This window comes from Hordeum vulgare, chromosome 2H, assembly GCF_904849725.1.
Source record: "Hordeum vulgare subsp. vulgare chromosome 2H, MorexV3_pseudomolecules_assembly, whole genome shotgun sequence".
Classification (NCBI taxonomy): Eukaryota; Viridiplantae; Streptophyta; class Magnoliopsida; order Poales; family Poaceae; genus Hordeum; species Hordeum vulgare.
The window spans coordinates 619,278,639-619,296,843 of NC_058519.1; the positions used below are offsets into that span (position 1 = coordinate 619,278,639).

Here is an 18,205-nt window from a genome sequence, read left to right on the forward strand (position 1 = left end):
GGCGCGTACGTATAGGTAGTTTATGTGCAAGAGCTTGCAACGCCTGTTGGGAGTAATCTTGCCTCATGGAATGTGCTACCGGATATTATGGCAATTGACGGATTTAAGCATTTGGTTGCAAGCTGTCGTCTGCTTATGAAGGAAATACTGGACAAAGTTTCATGTAGTGTTTAGTCCTGTAAATAGGACAAACAATCATTTGCATTTCTATTTTTCTGTTTTACCATGATACTCCCTCCGTTCCTAAATATAAGTCTTTTAAGCGATTTTACTAGGTGTCTACATACGGAGCAAAATGATTGAATGTACAATGTAAAGTATGTCTATATACATCCGTATGTGGTCCACTAGTGAAATCTCTACAAAGACTTATATTTAAGAACAGAGGGAGTATTATGCATTTTGATGCTATTTTGATCATACCAGTTTTAGTACCACTTCTATGCGGACAGCCAATTTGGCTCCTATGAGCGTATGCTCCTGGGGCCAAAAAAAAGAAAGCGAAATGAAATAAAAATTAAGGCAAAGTTTATTTGTGTACTTAGTCACATCCAAATGCTATCTATAAATTTTGGGGCAAAAAGTTTAAACATTTTGGCTTTTGCCATGGCCAGCAACAACTCCACCAAGTCCTCGTCGACATGCTACACCCCGAGCTTCACCTCGACCCATGATTTCGAGATCACCAGTTACCCGCTGCTCGAAGGCATCGGCGTCGAAAAGCCCGTCAGCTCGACCGTCTTCACCGTCGGTGGCTTCCGGTGGGCGGTCAGCTTCTTCCCGGACGGCGTGAGAGTTGGCAGTTTCGGCAACGCCTCGGCGTTCTTGAATTGTGTCAGGCCAGAAAAGGATGTGAGAGCAAGGTTCACCTTGAACCTGCTTGACAAAGATGAAGTACAGGTTACCAAGTTTGAGGAGGTGGAGTATACCTTCACCCCCGAATGCATCTATCGGGGCTTTCCTCAGTTCGTCAACAGATCGAGGCTGATATCACTGTCGCTCGCAAACAATGGGAGCTTCATTATACGGTGCGTTCTCACAGTGATAGGAGAACCATACACCAATGCATTATTACGCTAGGAGTAATATTTATTATACATGTAGGAGTAATATTTATTATACATCAATGCATTATTACGCTAGTGATTGACAAAAATGTTTGCTCGTTTTATGTTTCAAGAGCGAGCTTGGCTGATTTTGGTCCCAGTGTAAATTTGAACATAATTTGACAAGTGTCCTTTTCACTCGTCGGTTCATTTGATCCCTTTTGTGTCACTCATCAAAATTTGAACATAAAAATGATTAGATGTTATGATAGTATTATTTTGTGTCACTCATCAACATTTAATTTAACATACATGAATATTATATGTAAATTCTAAAACATATTTCAATTTTTGGCGGATATGGATTACTTAAAATCTGATTTCTGCTTTACTAATGTTGTACTAAAATATTTCGCTATATTATATAGAAATATATACTTTTTTGAGAACTAAAAGGCTTGGGACGTCCATTTCCGTTTGGGCTTATCCTAGGTGCCCCAACCCGTCAGACACAAATGAATTAACAAATTGGCTCGAATGGGCTAGCGTGGATGAAACCTCTAGAAAGAATTTCATTTTTTTGATAAAGAAAATAAATCTTTGGTAAAAGAAGATTTTACTTCTAGTTTGGAAATATTACCCTTTTTAGTTCATCACATACTAAATGATCATATATACTACATTCTACTACTACTACTAAAGGGAGTGAGGGATCTTGGGGCTGTGAGGCCAAGGTCGATGTACCAAAATGGACGAGCTCACGGCCGAGGACGAGGTGGTGGAGGAGTTCAGTCCTCCTCGTCGGAGCCGACAAGCTCGATGAACTTCTCCCTCTGCTCCTCGTGGATGTGTCGCCACTCGTCGTCCTTGTCCTTAGCGGCGAGGTTGGCCGTGACCGCCTGCTTGAACAAGAGGTCTTCAATCTCCTCGTCGTAGCGGCGGCGCTCCGCCTCCTTGCGCAAGCTCCGCTCGGTAATGGTGGCTGCAACCACATCAACATCGTCGTCGACGTAATCTTCGGGCCCGGCGACGCCTCGACACGCGAACTCCCCCAGCTCCTGCTTGACGACGACGAGCTCGCGGTCCTCCGGCTCATCCGCCCACTCCCTCTTCACAAGGAGAAGCGCCACACCAGATGCCCCCCCCCCCCCCCCCGCGCGGAAGAGGAAGAGCCCACGACCGAGGAAGCGCCCGCAGTCGAGGAGGGCGTCCGCCCGTGCTGATGGTCGTACTCAGTCGCGAGAGGCTTGACAACGGCTCGAGGCCTTGGTTCATCCACCTCCTTGCCACGCTTCCTCACGCCATCTACGCGGACGCACCGCTCCCGTTCGAGGTCGTCGCCACCGCCAGAGCTGTGGCCAGAGCTCCACATATGGCCCCACATGATGTTTGGAGGCGGAAGAGGGCTCACCGGCGGCGAGAATTGCGAGGGAGAGAGTGGGGAATCGCGGCGGCGGGGGATAGGGTTTCGACCCGTATTTGCTTGGCAAACGCGTAAATATACGGCTTCAGGCGTGAGGTTTGTGGGCCGTGGTAAACAGAATTACTGGCCGAACGAGTATATAGGCTTTGTTATAGCCAGAAAATTAAACCAAGCCCGTATACTCATCAGAATTATGCGAGTTCGTGCGTTATAGCTCTAACGCCGATACAATTGAAGTGCTATTCCGATGAAACTCGTCATGATACCAACAACCAGCATGGTCCGGCGTTTTTCTTCCGCCATTGCTAGTACTGCACCTCTGCGGTTAACCGCGGCCGGGCGCGTATCCAAGACGTCGTCGTGATGCCTCACGGAGAGCTTCAGCGCGACTCACGATTTCGACGTGACCAATTACCCTCTTCTCAACGGCATGGGCGTCGGCAAGTATGTTAGCTCGGGCAATTTCAACGTCGGCGGCTACGATCTCGCTATCAGGTTCTACCCAGATGGTTTCAGCGAGGTCGAGTCCGCCGGCCATGCTTCAGCATTTCTGTGTTGTGTCAGCGAACTAAGCCAAGTGAAGGATGTGCGCGCCAAGTTCTCCTTCATCGCGATGGAGGAAGACGGCAAAGTACCAATAACAGCCTTCACGGTACAGGAACGTGCATTTTCGGCGCCAATATTTTACTGGGGCTTTATGAAGTTCATTGAAAAACCAATGCTGGAATCATCATCCGACTACTTGACAATAAGGTGCCATCTGACCGTCATCGAAAAACCACACACCGTGGTTTAGAGGAGCCACCATGTCTTGGCTCCCCAGTCGAATTTGACAGACCATCTCCAGCAGATGTGGAAGGGTGGACAAGGAGCAGATGTGACATTCATTGTTCGTGACCAATCCTTCAAAGCCCACAGATGCTTGTTGGCTGCACGGTCTCCGGTCTTCATGGCGGAGCTCTTCGGCCCGACAAAGCAGAAGGCAACACAATGCATCAATATTGAAGGCATTGAGCCTCCAATCTTTGAAGGGCTACTGCACTTTGTCTACACGGATTCTTTGCCAGATGACAACAAGCACTATAAAGAAGGCAAAGTTGCGAGACTATATCAATTGCTGGTTGCGGCGGATCTACAGATTGGACAGGTTGAAGGTGCTTTGTGAACGCAAATTGTGTGACAGCATTGACGTGCAGACGGTTGCAACGACACTGGTTTTAGCAGAGAAACACGGTTGCAAGGATGCCCTACAGGCTTGCGTTGAGTTCATGGCTCCACCTAAAGTGCTATGTGCTGTCATGGCGACTGATGGATTCAAGGATTTGCTAGCAACTCGTCCTTCCGCCATGAAGGATATATTGGACAAGGTGTCATATGGTGACTAGTTGAGAGGACAGATGACCATGTGCTTAATTATGCTTATGCGGGGTACTAGCTAGATTTTTGTTTTTTTCGAAAAGGAGGCCCTGCCCCGGCTTCTGCATCGAGTGATGCATACGGCCATATATTAATCAAAATAAGTATCCAGTAAGTACAGAGTATATAAAAAGGAAAAAAGAGATACATGGCGAACATCACGCCGCAGCCTGGAATGGCTAAAAGATCAAGATGACTAAACACCTATCCTATTCATGTTTAATTATCTACTCCATTGTAATGTCCATGTGTTACCATGATACTATCATGCATCCATGGACGCTTTGTAATGCCATTTTTATATCATGTAATCTTTATTAATACCTCGACATAATTATGCTAGTAAATAGCATTATTATTATCTTAGTTTTTTAGAGAGCATGGCAGATTAGTTGCAGACTTGCAGTACAAATTTAAAGACATTTGTCTACTTCAAGGCATAATTCATGTGACAAAGTAGCGGAGACGGCGGCACGCCTAATGCAGCACGGTGACGGGAGCTTCACAGACACCTTTCGGGCTCGGCCGGGCCTAGAGGGACTTGTTTGCTCCTATTGCAGTGTCCGATCGTTGACGACCGAGGGCGGCGGGGGTTGTCCCTCCTGCGTGGTTGCTGACTCTGCCGCTCCTCGTTCCCGGCTGCTCCCACTCGGCTCTGTCGGTCTCGCTTCGATGACCATGATGAGGAGGCCGTGATGATGGCAAGACCGTGGTGGCGCATGTTGATGGGTGGCAGGTTTGATGGAGCACATAGGATCATCCGGGGTTGTGGATTTTTTCGGACGGGAGAAATCCTTGTTGGCTTACCAACACCGATGCAGTGATGCCCGTGGACGTCGTTATTCCTTCCTAAAAGGTGTCGGATATTCCCCTTCTCCACGCCCCTCTGCATACCAGCGGAACTCTAGGACTAGTCCGGGTGCCAGCGTCGTCGTCGTCATGTTCCTTCTTGAAGGTGTTGCTTGGTATTTAGAGGTTCGATGTGCTACGAGTGAGGTGGATACTCTTCGGTGGCCACTGTGGTTGCGGGTCATCATCGTTTTTGTCTTTTGTTTTGTTTGGACCTACGTGTGTTGTTTACCCCAACATTGGACTCACTGATGTATCAGGCGGTTGCTATATTTATATAGCAGGGCGAAAGCTTATTTCAAGAATAACATTGATATTTTTTACGGTTCACTTTATTAAGAGAGTATTGGTTGATTACTTGTACAGTATAGTACAAAATTATGGAGTGAGGCGTTTTGGCTCCCAGGCTCATCTGTGCCCTTGCTGAATAAAAAATTGGAAACAAATACTAGAAAAATCCAGAAAATTTACAAAAAGCAATCATAATAAAAAATTTGATGCGTGATGTCCGCTCCTATTTCAAATTATTTGAACATCCGAGTAGCTCTCGGCAAAAAAACAAATTTAGGGGCTTTTAAAAAGTGTATCATGTATTGTTCGGACCCAATTTGTTTTTTTCCGAGAGCTATCAAATGTTTAAATGGTCTGAAATTTGAACGCACCTCATGCATCAAATTAACTACCTTAAACAAATAAAAAGAATTTTTGAATTTTTATCTATTGTTTTCTGACCTGGTGCAGATAAGCCGGGCTCATAATGGAATATTCGTAAATTATGATGACAGTCTCTATATGATGTTAAGTTTATTTACCATTATCTGGACGTGAGTGAATGTACTAGCACTTCTTTCTATCCATATTAATTGTTGTTGATTTAGCACAAAGTTGTACTAAATTAGTTCAAATTATTGTTGATCGGAGGCAGTACAAGATTATCATGTGTTAGTGTTCCGTTGTTTAGTTAATTATGATCATCTAAATATAACTGAATATATTACAACATTATTATGTATAGCGGCAGCACTGATCGAGCTTCACAATCTAGAGTGTGGGGGCAATTTCGTTTGGAACTGGGTCTATAGTGCCGTTGACCACGGTGTAGAGGCCGTCCTAGCAAAAATAATGGCCTTTCATCTCAGCTTCATATCTCATTGTGATGGGACGTGATTTCAATGTCACTCGTGAAAATGGAGAGAAACATAAAAGCATTATAATGTGCTTAATTATCTGGGTTACTAAATTTTAGTTAGCTATGTTCAATATCTATGTGTTACCGAGAACGGACGTTTGGAGGCCGAGCTTTATGGAGTTGAAATTTTTGAAAAATCAAATTTCATATTTTTTGGTTTAAAAAAAATATAAAAAAATATGCAAGTAAAAGAGGATGTTATGTGTATGTGTGCAAATTTTTAGGATGAAATACCTTGAAGTACAATCTACACAAAAAAAACAAATCCATGGCATGGAAATATGAATAGTATCATGTGAATTTGTTTTTTTTGTACATGCCACATTTCAGCGTATTTGTTTCTGAAAATTTATACACGTGTTACGCCCTCACCAGTCTTTGTATTTTTTCAGAATTTTTTGAAATATAGAAATATAATTTTTTTCATAAATTTTGAATTTTAAATTTAAAGACCACCACGGAGGCCGAGCTCCAAAAGCAATTTTTGCGTGTTACCGCGATATAAATATGCATCGATGGATGCTTTGCAATGCCATTTATTGCCTGGCCATGTAGGGACCGCAGGGCTCCTCACACCCATGCGGGGCGAGGTGCCTTTGAAGGCTTCTTGACTTTAAAACATTTTCTTGATTTTTTAGCTACATAAATTTGATTTTCCTTAAAAGTTCAAAACAGCAAGAAAAATATCTAAGCTTTGTTTTTCTTGATGTTCATGATTTTTCAACGGATCCCACGAGATTTGGTCGGTGCTAGTCTTACCTGGATCTGCTTGATCTAGTCTTTGTGCTCGTGTCTACATATTTGATTCTTTCAATCAATACTTCTCTTTATCGGTGATAGTTGTTGTTCTAGAGTATTTGTCTCGTGACATCTTTGCATGACGACTGTCTACTATTACTAGTTTGGTCCGCGTTCGAGTGAGGAAGGGACGATGACGACGGCGCACTTTTGGTTCGGTTTAGTGTATGTATTCGTTGATGGGCTGTCTATTGACATGTATGTAATTTTTGTACTGTCGTGGCACGATGAAATAGATCAAAAAAGTTCTCGCAAAAAATGCACAGTGCATCTTTTCAGCCCTATAATTTTGAAAGCTAGGTAGCATAAGTAGAGCCCTAATTAGTTTGTCAAATTCACTTTAAAACATGGGTGTGTCTAGATGTGACATAGTTATTGCACATCAGAATAACTAAATCAAATATAAAAAGGAAAAGAAATACTCACATGAATCTCCACGTAAGATCAATGATATAGGACTTAGATGTGCAATAATTATCTCACACCTACTCCCTTCGTTCCTAAATATAAATCTTTTTAGATATTTCACTAGGGACTACATACGGAGCAAAATGAATGAATCTTCACTCTAAAATATGCCTATATACATATATATACAGTTTTTGAGTGAAACTTAAAAAAAACTTATATTTAGAAAACAAAGGGAGTAGATGTGTTTTAGCAAAACCATTAAAACTTTCTTGGAAGGAATGATGCAGAGAAATTACTAATTAGGAAGTATTTCTTTTAAAGATCACTCTCATCTCCACAGGTTGCGGCAAGTGATGCACTACATGTGTGCCACTTGTCGCAATCTGTGAGTTTTCTCTTTTTTCATAGATTCGTATTTTCAAAATGCTTTATCTCCTAAAGTATGCATCCAAATTTCGAACCGTTTTCACCGTTGGATTTCTCACGTCGAGATCTTTAAAATTAGATCCCATGTTGATATGTTTTCACGAACATAAAAAAAAAATCGTACCTCTTGCTATAGAAAGAAAAACAGAAAATGAGTTTTTTCCGTGTTTTTTCCTTTTCGAGAGGCACGGCTGTGCTTTTCATGAAGGCAAAATCGTACCTCTCACGAAAGCCAAATCATGCCTCTCACGGAAACAAACATGTTTTTATTTTTCATTCCGAGAGGCACGGACGTTCATTTCACAAAGGCGAAGTGTGCCTCTTCCGCGGAAGCAAAACCGTGCCTCTCACGGAAAAAAAATATAAAACATATTTTTTTCCTTTTCGAAAGGCACGGCCTCCCGTGAAGACAAAACGGTGCCTCTCACGAAAGCAAAATCATGCCCTCTCGCAAAAGGAATATGTTTTTTTTTTCTGTTTTTGAAAGGCATGGTCGTGCCTTTCGCGAAAGCAAAACCGTGCCCTCTCGCAAAAGAAATATTTTTTTTTCTGTTTTTGAAAGGCATGGTCGTGCCTCTCGCGAAAGCAAAACCGTGCATCTCGCGAAAAATGGAAAACATGTTTTTTCGTGTAAAATAAATATATTTTTTGTCTGAAAGCTAAGAATGTCTGATAAAAAACCGAAACAGAATTTTTTTCTGAAAAACCATTCTAAAAAGCTAAAAACGCATGTGAAAAAATAAAAAGACAAAATACGTAAAAAATACTCGAGACATGACACGTGACGGCGACTTACAACACGCCACTTACGACACGCCAAATGATAACGCACGGAGTGTTTGCTGGAAGGCTTCCAAAGGAACTCTGGCTAAATATTGACCCCCATGATGCAATTTCTGCGGGGCTAGCAGATGGGGAGGTGCGGCAGGCCTCGATCAAGTCCACTCGGTCATGGCCATGTTACCAAAGCAATCATTGTTTTGGGGTGTATTGTTTCTGGCCCTAACCGAATAATGAATACATTTTTTAGCGTTTTGCAAATATGGTCTGCCTGAAAGCATACGATTCTTCTTCATGTTGGGAATATTCAACACGTGTTTTAGATCATATTTATAGGCAGCATGATTTTTTTTTTCTCACTGCAACACACGAACATATTTATCAGCCTCCTGAAAAGCATACAACTCTGATGTTGTACGAATTATTTTGGGCGTTTCACCGCGCCAGATTGTTCAGATTTATGAACAGATCACTTTACTGAAACGCAGCAAGGGGTCGAATCACAAGGCAGGGAGCGCCCACATTTGACACGCACGCAGGGCACATTATCTTTGAATTCTTCTGAAGTTGAGTTACTATATCTTGCTTCAGCTACCAGTGATTCAGTACTGGTTCCTGTGCACCTGAAACAGCACGAGAAGCAAGATCAAGAAGTTCTCATCGGTCAGCGATCAGATGCAGAAACACAAGAAACCAAGAAATGTGTGTGTTTGTGTGTGTGTTGTGAAGTTGTGATCCAGTCGCGTACCTCGAATCCGACCATGGAGCGGCTGTAACCGACGGTGGTAGACGCGGTGAGGATGGAGCTCGTCGACCCGCACTCGCTCTCATGGAGCGACGCGCTGGACCGGTCCAGCTTCACCGGCCACGGGTAGTAGTGTGCGTACGTGGCCGCCGCCGAGCATGGCACGCCGACGTGCGACGACGACCGCTGCATCTTGACGCTTCTCGGCAAGGGCGCCGGGCCACCGCGGCGACGGCTCGGCTGCCGCTCCAGCGGCGACGGCGAGTCGGGCCTCTGCTTCGGCGCGCTCTGGGACCGGGCCTTGGCGCGCGAGGACTGGGTATTGGCCATGTAGTTCGGGAAGAACTCGGACGCGGACTCGCCCTCGTCGGCGGCGTAACCAGCCGGCACGTACGCGCTGACACGCGCCGTCGCCGGCTCGAAGTCCTCGAAGCGGCCGCTGTAGGCGCGCGGGCTCGTGATCTCGGTGAACGCCGCCGACGGCGCTGGCGAGCACTGGCCGGGGCCGTAGTAATCTGCTCGCCGGCCTTCCCTCGACCATGGTTCGCTCGCCGCGACCGAGCAGCTGCTCCGCCCCCGCCGCGGCGGCTCCCCCATGTCCATCTCGACGATCTTGGCATGCTCCTCGCCGGACCTGTCCATCTCCTGCATGCACCAGCCACACACACATTCCCTGGTTCAATCATGTCGGCCTGCACGATCCCGTGGTACTACGTACTAGCGCTAGCGCGCGGGCTTACGTAGGAGCGGCGCCGCCTGGGGTGCTGCGGCGACCGGCGGTCCACAGGGGCAGCGGCGGCGTGGTCTTCGTCCTCGAGCATGCGCATGCGCTGCGCGCGCACGCGGGTCTGCGCCATGAGGAGGGCCTGCATGCGTCGGAGCGTGGCCCTGGCCTGCTTCCTCACCAGGTGACCCCTGATCAGCGCTTGCAGCTTCACCAGCCCCCTCAGTGCGCAGAGAGCCTTCCTTGCCTGCACCACCTCACATGCTCAGCTCAAATCAGAAAAGAAATGCTTCTGCTTCTGCAGAATTTGTTCAGCTGCATCCACATTTGATTTAACGTGCATTGCTAAATCAGGAGCACATTGCGTTTTAATCGATCTAATCACATAAAGATGGATGGACCAACACATTATCAAACTTGGTATTGTCAAGCTCACCAGGTAACCTCTGAAGGTGGCCTGAATCCTTGCGGCAGCGGCCTCCTGGACAGGGGTTGCATACAAGTTGATGTCGTCCTCCGCCTCGGGGGGCCTCAGGCGTATGACTGCGGCATCGGCGGCAGCCATGGACACCGCCACGGCGTGCTTGCTCTGCTCAAGCTCGCGCTCCGCCACCGCCACCGACAGACCGCCAGGTTCCAGGGCCAACGGCGACGGTGCGGCGGCGGTCTTGACCGGCGGCGCAGGCCTCCGGAAGCTCCATCGCCTCTTCTCCCTCGGGCTGGCAGCCACCGGCAGCTCGGCTAAAGGCGTCGAGTCACACTGTGACTGCCCCCGCCTGTCCCCTCTCCGGCCACCACCCTTCTTCCCGGCCAAGATGCTCCTCAGCCACCTCCCGGCCTTCCCCATTGCCGGCACCTTGGATGAACCGCCCTCAGCCACAACAGAGCCGACGGACTGATGAACTATATTATAGCCCCCGGAGACAAATTAAGAAGCCTATGCATTGCAAGCGCCATCACCAACCAGCCAACCACCCCGGCCGCGCCGCGCGAGCTTGGAGCAGTAGTAGGACGTGTCAGTCATCCGACGCGGGCCGCCGAGCAATGGCATTGGCGCCCGGTCGGCGATGGCATGTGCGGGCGGGACGGAGGAACGTGGAGAGCTTCCCTACAAAGGCTGGCTGTCAGAATCTTTCGGCTTTAAACAAACACACAAGGTGAGTGCACTGTACTCGGAGAGCTCAGCTCGGATCAGCCAGAGCTGGCCTGCCGGGGTCCATGTCAATCATGGATCGTCGTCTCGCGCATCACGATGACGAGGCGCTGGGGCTACTCATCGTGATGTGAATCTGAATCAGTTTCTCAGGCTTTGATATGCAGTTGCAGGCAGCTTCCAGGGTCCATGCATTCCTCTTGGGTCATGGTCCAAAACCTACTGCAAATGAAATGATGCAGATTTGATTTATTTTTGGAAAATGGTGAGAATCAGCCGGATGAAAAGTTTCTTGCGTAAGCCGTCCTCTTCGCGCCCCACGTGTCGTCGTGGGTCTGTCCACTACTCCCATCTCCTCCACCTAATCGTCCCTCCGAAGCATATACTCATTCGTTTCTTTTCTTATCCTCTTTCTCTAGTTTACACCGCACACTAAAGCATGCAGTACCGTCGCTGCGGAGGAGAAAACCACCGTCGACGTTGTTGATTCAGACATCGCTGGAGCACCACGCGTGAGGTCGTTAAAGCTCCGCCATGGCTGCATCACAGCATCACCGTGTTGCATCGCAGCTCCCCCCGTCGTCATCGCAGGACGACCGTCGGCGTTGCCTGATTCATCCTCGGTGGAGCACCGTGTCCGTGTGAGGCGTTGAAGCTCCAACATCGCTGCTTTAAAGTGCCGCCGGAGCTTCACTGCAGTATCCCCGAGCTGCATCGTAGCTTCCACAATCGTCGCCGTGCGCTGCGTCTCAGCTTCCGCCGCGGCCGCCCACGCTCCAATGAAGCGCGTCGGGGGCAGCAATGGAGTGTCGTCCGAGCCGCCGGAGCTCCGTCGCGACTCCAATGGAGCTTCGTCCTCGTTCCAATGAAGCGTGCCCGTGGCTCTAATGGAGTGTCGCCCGGGCCGTTGGAGCTCCGCCGCGGCTTCAATGGAGTTTTTGTCGGTGCTCCAATGAAGCGCACCTGGGGCTGCAATGGAGCGTTGTTCGGGCCGTTGGAGCTCCGACGCAGCTGCAATGGAGTTTCGCCAGAGCTGCAACAAAGCCCTTGTCGTCGGCCACCGGCGCTGCAATGGAGCCCCGTCACCGGCCATCGATGCTGCATTTAAGGCACGTCGTCACCGGCCATGAGTTGATTCTCCTACTCTACAGTAGCATTGAGTCGGCGATGATGGTTGGCGGTGATGGAGAGGTCGGACACGGGCATGGCAAGTCGAGGAGTCTGATATTTGTGTTTGTTGACTTCGGAAGGAGAAACACGGAAGCAAACTGATGCGTTGACCCCATCTATGGCTGAATCGAAGAGCTATAGACTCGATTGATTTCCAAAGGAAATGAGTCGACTCGTCTTTATTTCTTCTCTGGACACAACAATTACTACCAGCATACCAGTTTTGCTATTTCACATCTAGATATGAAATAACTACATCACATCAACATTATCCACATCATGATAAAAATTGAAATATTCATGCAAATTTGTGATCGATCGTTCGGCTATTTCCGCAGGCGTGCAACCCGCTGTTTCTTTATTACTTTTTTTGAGACAAACTCACGAGGCTTTATTAGACTGAATCAATCTTTACAGGTAGGAAATCTAAATTCCCAGGCATGCCTAACCAAACATGTCGACCATATCAAGTGAAAGAGCATGCCTAGAGAGTCCGTGAACCTCGAAATTCGAGCTCCTATATTCTTGAATGAAATCACAAGAAGTAAAAGCATGAGATCGCTCGATTATTTTCACTATAATAGATGCATGCTTTCCGGTTCCTCTGTGCTTAATATCATCCACCACGGTCTTGCAATCCGACGCCACTTGTATCTTCTGGACATAAACGTCCTCTGCTAAAGCCATCGCCTCTCTCATTGCCAGTGCTTCCAAGATAACTGGATGGATATGCTGAAACGAGATGGCCGAAGCCCCAAGGAAAACTCCCTCGGAATCTCTGCACACCACACCAACAACACCACACCCTTCAGCAATTGCAGCATCGCCATTCATCTTGGCGAATTCCGGTGTTGGGGGATCCACCCATTGGTTCTGAGAGCATGAATCGCAGAACTATGATGTGCCGGTTTTGACGCTATATCGATATCTTGCAGAAAAGCCTCGATGAACCGGTGGTCTGCAACGGACTGCCATAGATCTCTTCGTGGATTGTTCTTCCCCTCGATCTCCAGATAGCCTAGAGAGTAACCAGCATATGAGGGAACGTTGATGTTCCACAAGGACACCCATGCCTGCTTCTCTCAGTCAAGAGCCGACGCCTCTCCTGTGCCATTCAGGCATCTAAAAAGTTCTCCCCTTCTTATTTTGCCTTGAAAAGCATCATATAAGCTAAACTTACCGAAAACAAGCCATGGAGATCTTCACTCCAAGCCCAAAAAATCACGCATCCTCTTCATGCATAGTGGGATAGATAAGATAACCTCGACATCAATCGGAATAAAAATTATGTGTAGTTCATCCTCACGCCATGCACTTGCCGAAGCATCAATAAGGTTCGATACTAGTTGTGGAGGATTAACCACCAGGAATGCGGTCGACCTCATCATGCCTGACCTGGGCAACCAATTTGGGTCCAAATATTGGTGTTATCTCCTGTCCCAATCCTCTTAATAATTCCTTGTGCAACAACATCTCTTCCATTCAGAATTGCCCTTCAAATTTGCGAAGGGTGCCCACCTAACTCAGCCTCTAATAGTGAGACCGAGGGATAGTACATTGCGTTTAGAATCCTTGCACTCAGCGTTGCAGGCCCGTCAATCAGCCGCGATGCTTGTCTTGCCAAAAGTGACAAGTTGAACAAATCAATATCCTTGAAACCAAGACCACCAAGAGATTTTGGTGTGGTGCAAACGTCCCATGAAACCCAACATGGTTTCCTTTTGCCCCTCTTACTGCCCCACCAAAACTGACGGATCATCGATGTTATATTCTCACAAATTCCACGTGGTAATCTGAAGCATGCCATCGAATAAACTGGAATTGCTTGTGCAACTGCTTTAATCAAGACTTCCTCCCCCCATACGATAACATCTTCTCCATCCATCCTTTAATCTTCTCCCAAACTCTATCTCGCAAATACTTGAAAGTTCCATTGCTTGCCTGTATCACCTCAGTAGGTATTCCCAAGTACCTCTCACTTAGCTCTTCCTTGTGCACTTCAAGCGACGTTTTAATGGCATCTCTGACAGCTTGAGGACAACTTTTGCTGAAAAAGATTGAGGACTTAGCATTGTTACCTTTCTGGCCAGAAGCATTGCAATAGGTAGTCAATAGGTTTGATACCATAGTCTCCCCTTCATCACTCGCTTTGAAAAGTAGCAGGCTATCATCCGCAAAGAGAAGGTGGTTAACAACCGGAGCTGTCGGAGCCACCTGCACTCCCACAAAGTGCGATGATTGAGATTCAGATTTCAAGAGGCACGAGAGGCCCTCCGCTGCAATAAAAAAGAGATAAGGGGAGATTGGATCTCCCTGTCTGATACCCCTTGCTGGTTTAAACTCGTCCAGTTTCTCTCTATTGAATAAAACTGAAAAAGAGATAGACTTAATCATACCCAAGATTTAGCAAAGCGAAGCTTAAGCATGATTGCCTCAAGATATGTGTGACGCCCTTGGCTTAATCATACGCTAACCATACACGCAAATGCGTACGATCAAACCCAAGGACTCACGGGAGGATATCACAACACAACTCTAGACACAAATAAAATAACACCAGCTTCATATTACAAGCCAGGGGCCTCGAGGGCTAGAATACGAAAGCTCGATAAACACACGAGTTAGCGGAAGCAACAAATATCTGAGTACAGACATAAAACATGGGGTGCCTTAGAGAAGGCTAGCACAAAAGATACAACGATCGAACGAGGCGAGGCCTCCTGCCTGGGAACCTCCTAACTACTCCTGATCATCAGCGGCCTCCACGTAGTAGTAGGCACCGCCGGGGTAGCAGTCGTCGGTGGCGGGGACCTCCATCTCCTGGGCTTCATCATCTGGTTGCAGCAAACGGATCAAGGGGACAAGGGGGGAGCAAAGCAGCGGTGAGTACTCATCCAAAGTACTCGCAAGTCTTACATCAGAACTATTCTAATTATGCATCAGTATCAAAGAAGGGGGTTATATGTGGACTGACTGCAGCAATGCGAGAATAGAGAGAGAAGGCCTAGTCCTATCGAAGACTAGCATCTTCAGGGTCTTGCAGCAATAGACGAGAGTAGAACACGGGTAAAACATTAATAGTCATATTGTTGCAGCAATATTAAAGTGAGGTCACGCCTAAAGATCCTCCCTCGACTCCCTGCGAGGAAGCAATCCCGAGGCAAACTAAATCCAGTTAAGTAACAATTGTAGTTGTAAAAGATCGGGGCACAACTCCAAGTCGTCCTGTAACCGTGGACACGGCTATCCGAATAGTTAATTTTCATCCCTGCAGGGGTGCACCACATGTCCCGTCACGCTCGATAACACTCTGGCCGGACATACTTTTCTGGGTCCTGCCCGGCCTCGGAATATCGACACGTCGCAGCCCCACCTAAGACTAATCAGAGAGGCCAGCCCGCCGGTCTAAATCCTAAGCACAAAGGGTTCATGGGCCCAGTTCCCCTTCACGCTCCTGCACGTGGCGTGGGCGGCCGACGTCAGTCCTAGCATCCCTTAATCACAAGCGCGATGCATCTCGGGACCACTCGGGCGCGCGCCGCTACACTGCTGGCATCTGAAAAGCTTCGGCTGATACCGCGACGCCGAGTACCCATAATTCTTCCCGCGTAGCCGGTTAGTGCGAAAAGGTCTCCGACCAACCCAGATCAAATACCCAAATCCATTAGCATTTTAATTAGGCCAACAACACAGTCTCGCGGGAATCCACCCGTCTTACAACTAATCACCAATGATCCCAGTAACATGGTCGAGTAACTGTGTGGTAGTAACATCGGGGGAATCCGAGGTATCACCCTCGTTGGATTCCGAACGATGTACCCGTCAAGGTGGGCTTAGAGGAATCACCCTCGGGGGTCCCACACTCGCGGGGTGGCACGACAGAGACGTCGTCGGGAATGGTGAAAGAGGAATCACCCTCGATAACCACGACCGACTAGCTATACTACAGAGATATCATCAGGAGTACTTAGCGAGGTGTCACCCTCGGTACCCGATAGTATCTCTGTAGCATCGTACAACAAGGGGGGGGGGGTGAATGTGCTGTGTCGGGTCTGGCTCGTCGATCAGAGATCGAGACTTGAAAACAAGCGGGGCAACTGATCTACGGGGTCAGGGGGATGACTGCTCCACCTATACTAAGCATATTAGAAGTACAGGACTGAAAGTAGCAGTTCATCAAAAACAGGCTATGCATCAGATATAGGAGCTAACTACAACAGTAGCAAAATACTAATGCAAGCAGTAGGAAGAAAAACATAGGCGATATAGGAATGATCAAGGGGGGGTTTGCTTGCCTTGCTGCTCTGCGGCAAAGGACTGATCGGCAGGGTCGTAGATGTACCCGGCAGCATCGTCAGTCTCGGGGTCTACCGGTAAGAAGAGGGGGAAGAAACAATAAATAATAGCACCGATGCAACACAAAGCATGACATGGAAAGATGCAGGCTAGACATGAGCTAACGCAGCAACATCCGTCATAGACGGGTCGGAAGAATATCTGACGATATTTTCCGGGTCTCGGGCTACTACCGGTTACACTGGAAACGATGGAAAAGTTCCATGTTTGCTATGCTAGGGACGCGTGACAGACGAACAGACCGTGTATCCGGGTTCGTCTCGCTTTGCTGATCAACTTTCATGTTGAAATTAATTTGATCTGACTTACGGATTATTTAATATTAATTTCCAAAGTTTTATTAATTATTTAGGAATTAAAAACAGATTTAAAAGATTTAATAAAATCCCATTATGACATCATCGCGATGTCATGCTGACATCACATTTGACTGGTCAACTGACCTGCGGGTCCCGAACGTCATAGGCACAAGTTTTATTTAAGATTAATTATTAATTAATCAGATTAATTTAGTGGGGGACCCACGTGTCATACTCTAATTATGTTAATTAATTAATTTAACTAATATATCTATTTATTTATTTATTTAAGAAAAACATTATTTTTTATTTTTATCTCAACTAACGCGTGGGGCCTCCCTGTCATAGACAGCGGGTGTATTGGCCCCACCGGTAAGTGACCTAAGGCCAAATACACATTTTAAATCACAAATAAATAAACATACAAATGTCGTATCTCTCCACATGCCTATATACGCAAATACATACATAATACGGGTATCGAATACATACATACATACATACGGAATACAACATTTGTTTTTATTCATTTTTTCTTTTCTCTCAACACTCATCTCTCTCTGTTAACAGACAGAGAACTCTCTCTGCTAACACCACCTAGAGGAACCAAATACTCAAATCCTCCTACCGGAGTCCACCGTCGACGGATCGAGGCCCCGTTTGCCGGAACGGAACCGGGACGGCGAGGAGATCGACACGGTGGGAGGAGCCCGAGGAGGGGCTCACCGACGGTGACGTGACGGCCCGGTGAAGCCGGAGTTCGCACGAAGGTGACGGTGGAGACGGCGTGGAGGCGGGTGACGATGACGGTGACGATGGTGGTGACGACGCGCCGACGAGGGGGAGCCGGTCGGACCCGGTCGGATCCGGTGAGTTGGTGATGTCTCCCTGCCCGGTCCCTCCCGGACCGAGCGGGAGATGGCCGACGGGGGCCGGGGCGGTAGGCCGGCGAGGTGGAGGCCGAGGCAGCCGGGGCCCCCCTGCCGGCGGGGTGGAGGGGGTGGCTCGCCGGGGTAGAGGCCACCGGCAGGAGGAGGTGGCCGTGGGGGGGGGGGGGGGAAGGAGGCCGCCGGCGGGAGGAGGAGTGGCCGCCGGGGGGCTGCCGGCGGGAGGAGGAGTGGCCGCCGGGGTAGAGGCCACCGGCAAGAGGAGGTGGCCGTGGGGGGGGGGGGGGAAGGAGGCCGCCGGCGGGAGGAGGAGTGGCCGCCGGGGGGCTGCCGGCGGGAGGAGGAGTGGCCGCCGGCTGGGGAGGGAGAGGGGCGAGGTGGAGGCGATCTGGGAGGGAGAGGCGAGAGGGGCAGAGGGCTCGTGGGAGGGGAGGAGGCCACGGGATGGGGAGGGTCACGAGAGGGATGGGAGAGAGCGCGTGGGATGGGGCGAGGCCCTCGTGGGGGAGGGGCTGGCGACGTGGGAGTGTCGG

The 18,205-nt window shown here is 48.2% G+C and overlaps 1 protein-coding gene and 1 pseudogene across 1 annotated transcript; one reads left to right on the top strand and one right to left on the bottom strand.

The window, feature by feature from the left end:
- The first annotated feature begins 606 nt into the window (after positions 1 to 606).
- Positions 607 to 3,854, top strand: LOC123428781 (annotated as a pseudogene).
- A 4,769-nt stretch (positions 3,855 to 8,623) lies between these two features.
- Positions 8,624 to 10,993, bottom strand: LOC123430872 (protein IQ-DOMAIN 19-like). The gene is made up of 4 exons (XM_045114707.1): positions 10,244 to 10,993; positions 9,824 to 10,054; positions 9,087 to 9,728; positions 8,624 to 8,961 (listed from the first exon to the last, which is right to left on the bottom strand). The coding sequence occupies exons 1-4, from the start codon at positions 10,652 to 10,654 to the stop codon at positions 8,941 to 8,943; spliced, it is 1,305 nt and encodes a 434-aa protein (XP_044970642.1). The 5' UTR covers positions 10,655 to 10,993; the 3' UTR covers positions 8,624 to 8,940.
- Between the last annotated feature and the right edge of the window lie 7,212 nt (positions 10,994 to 18,205).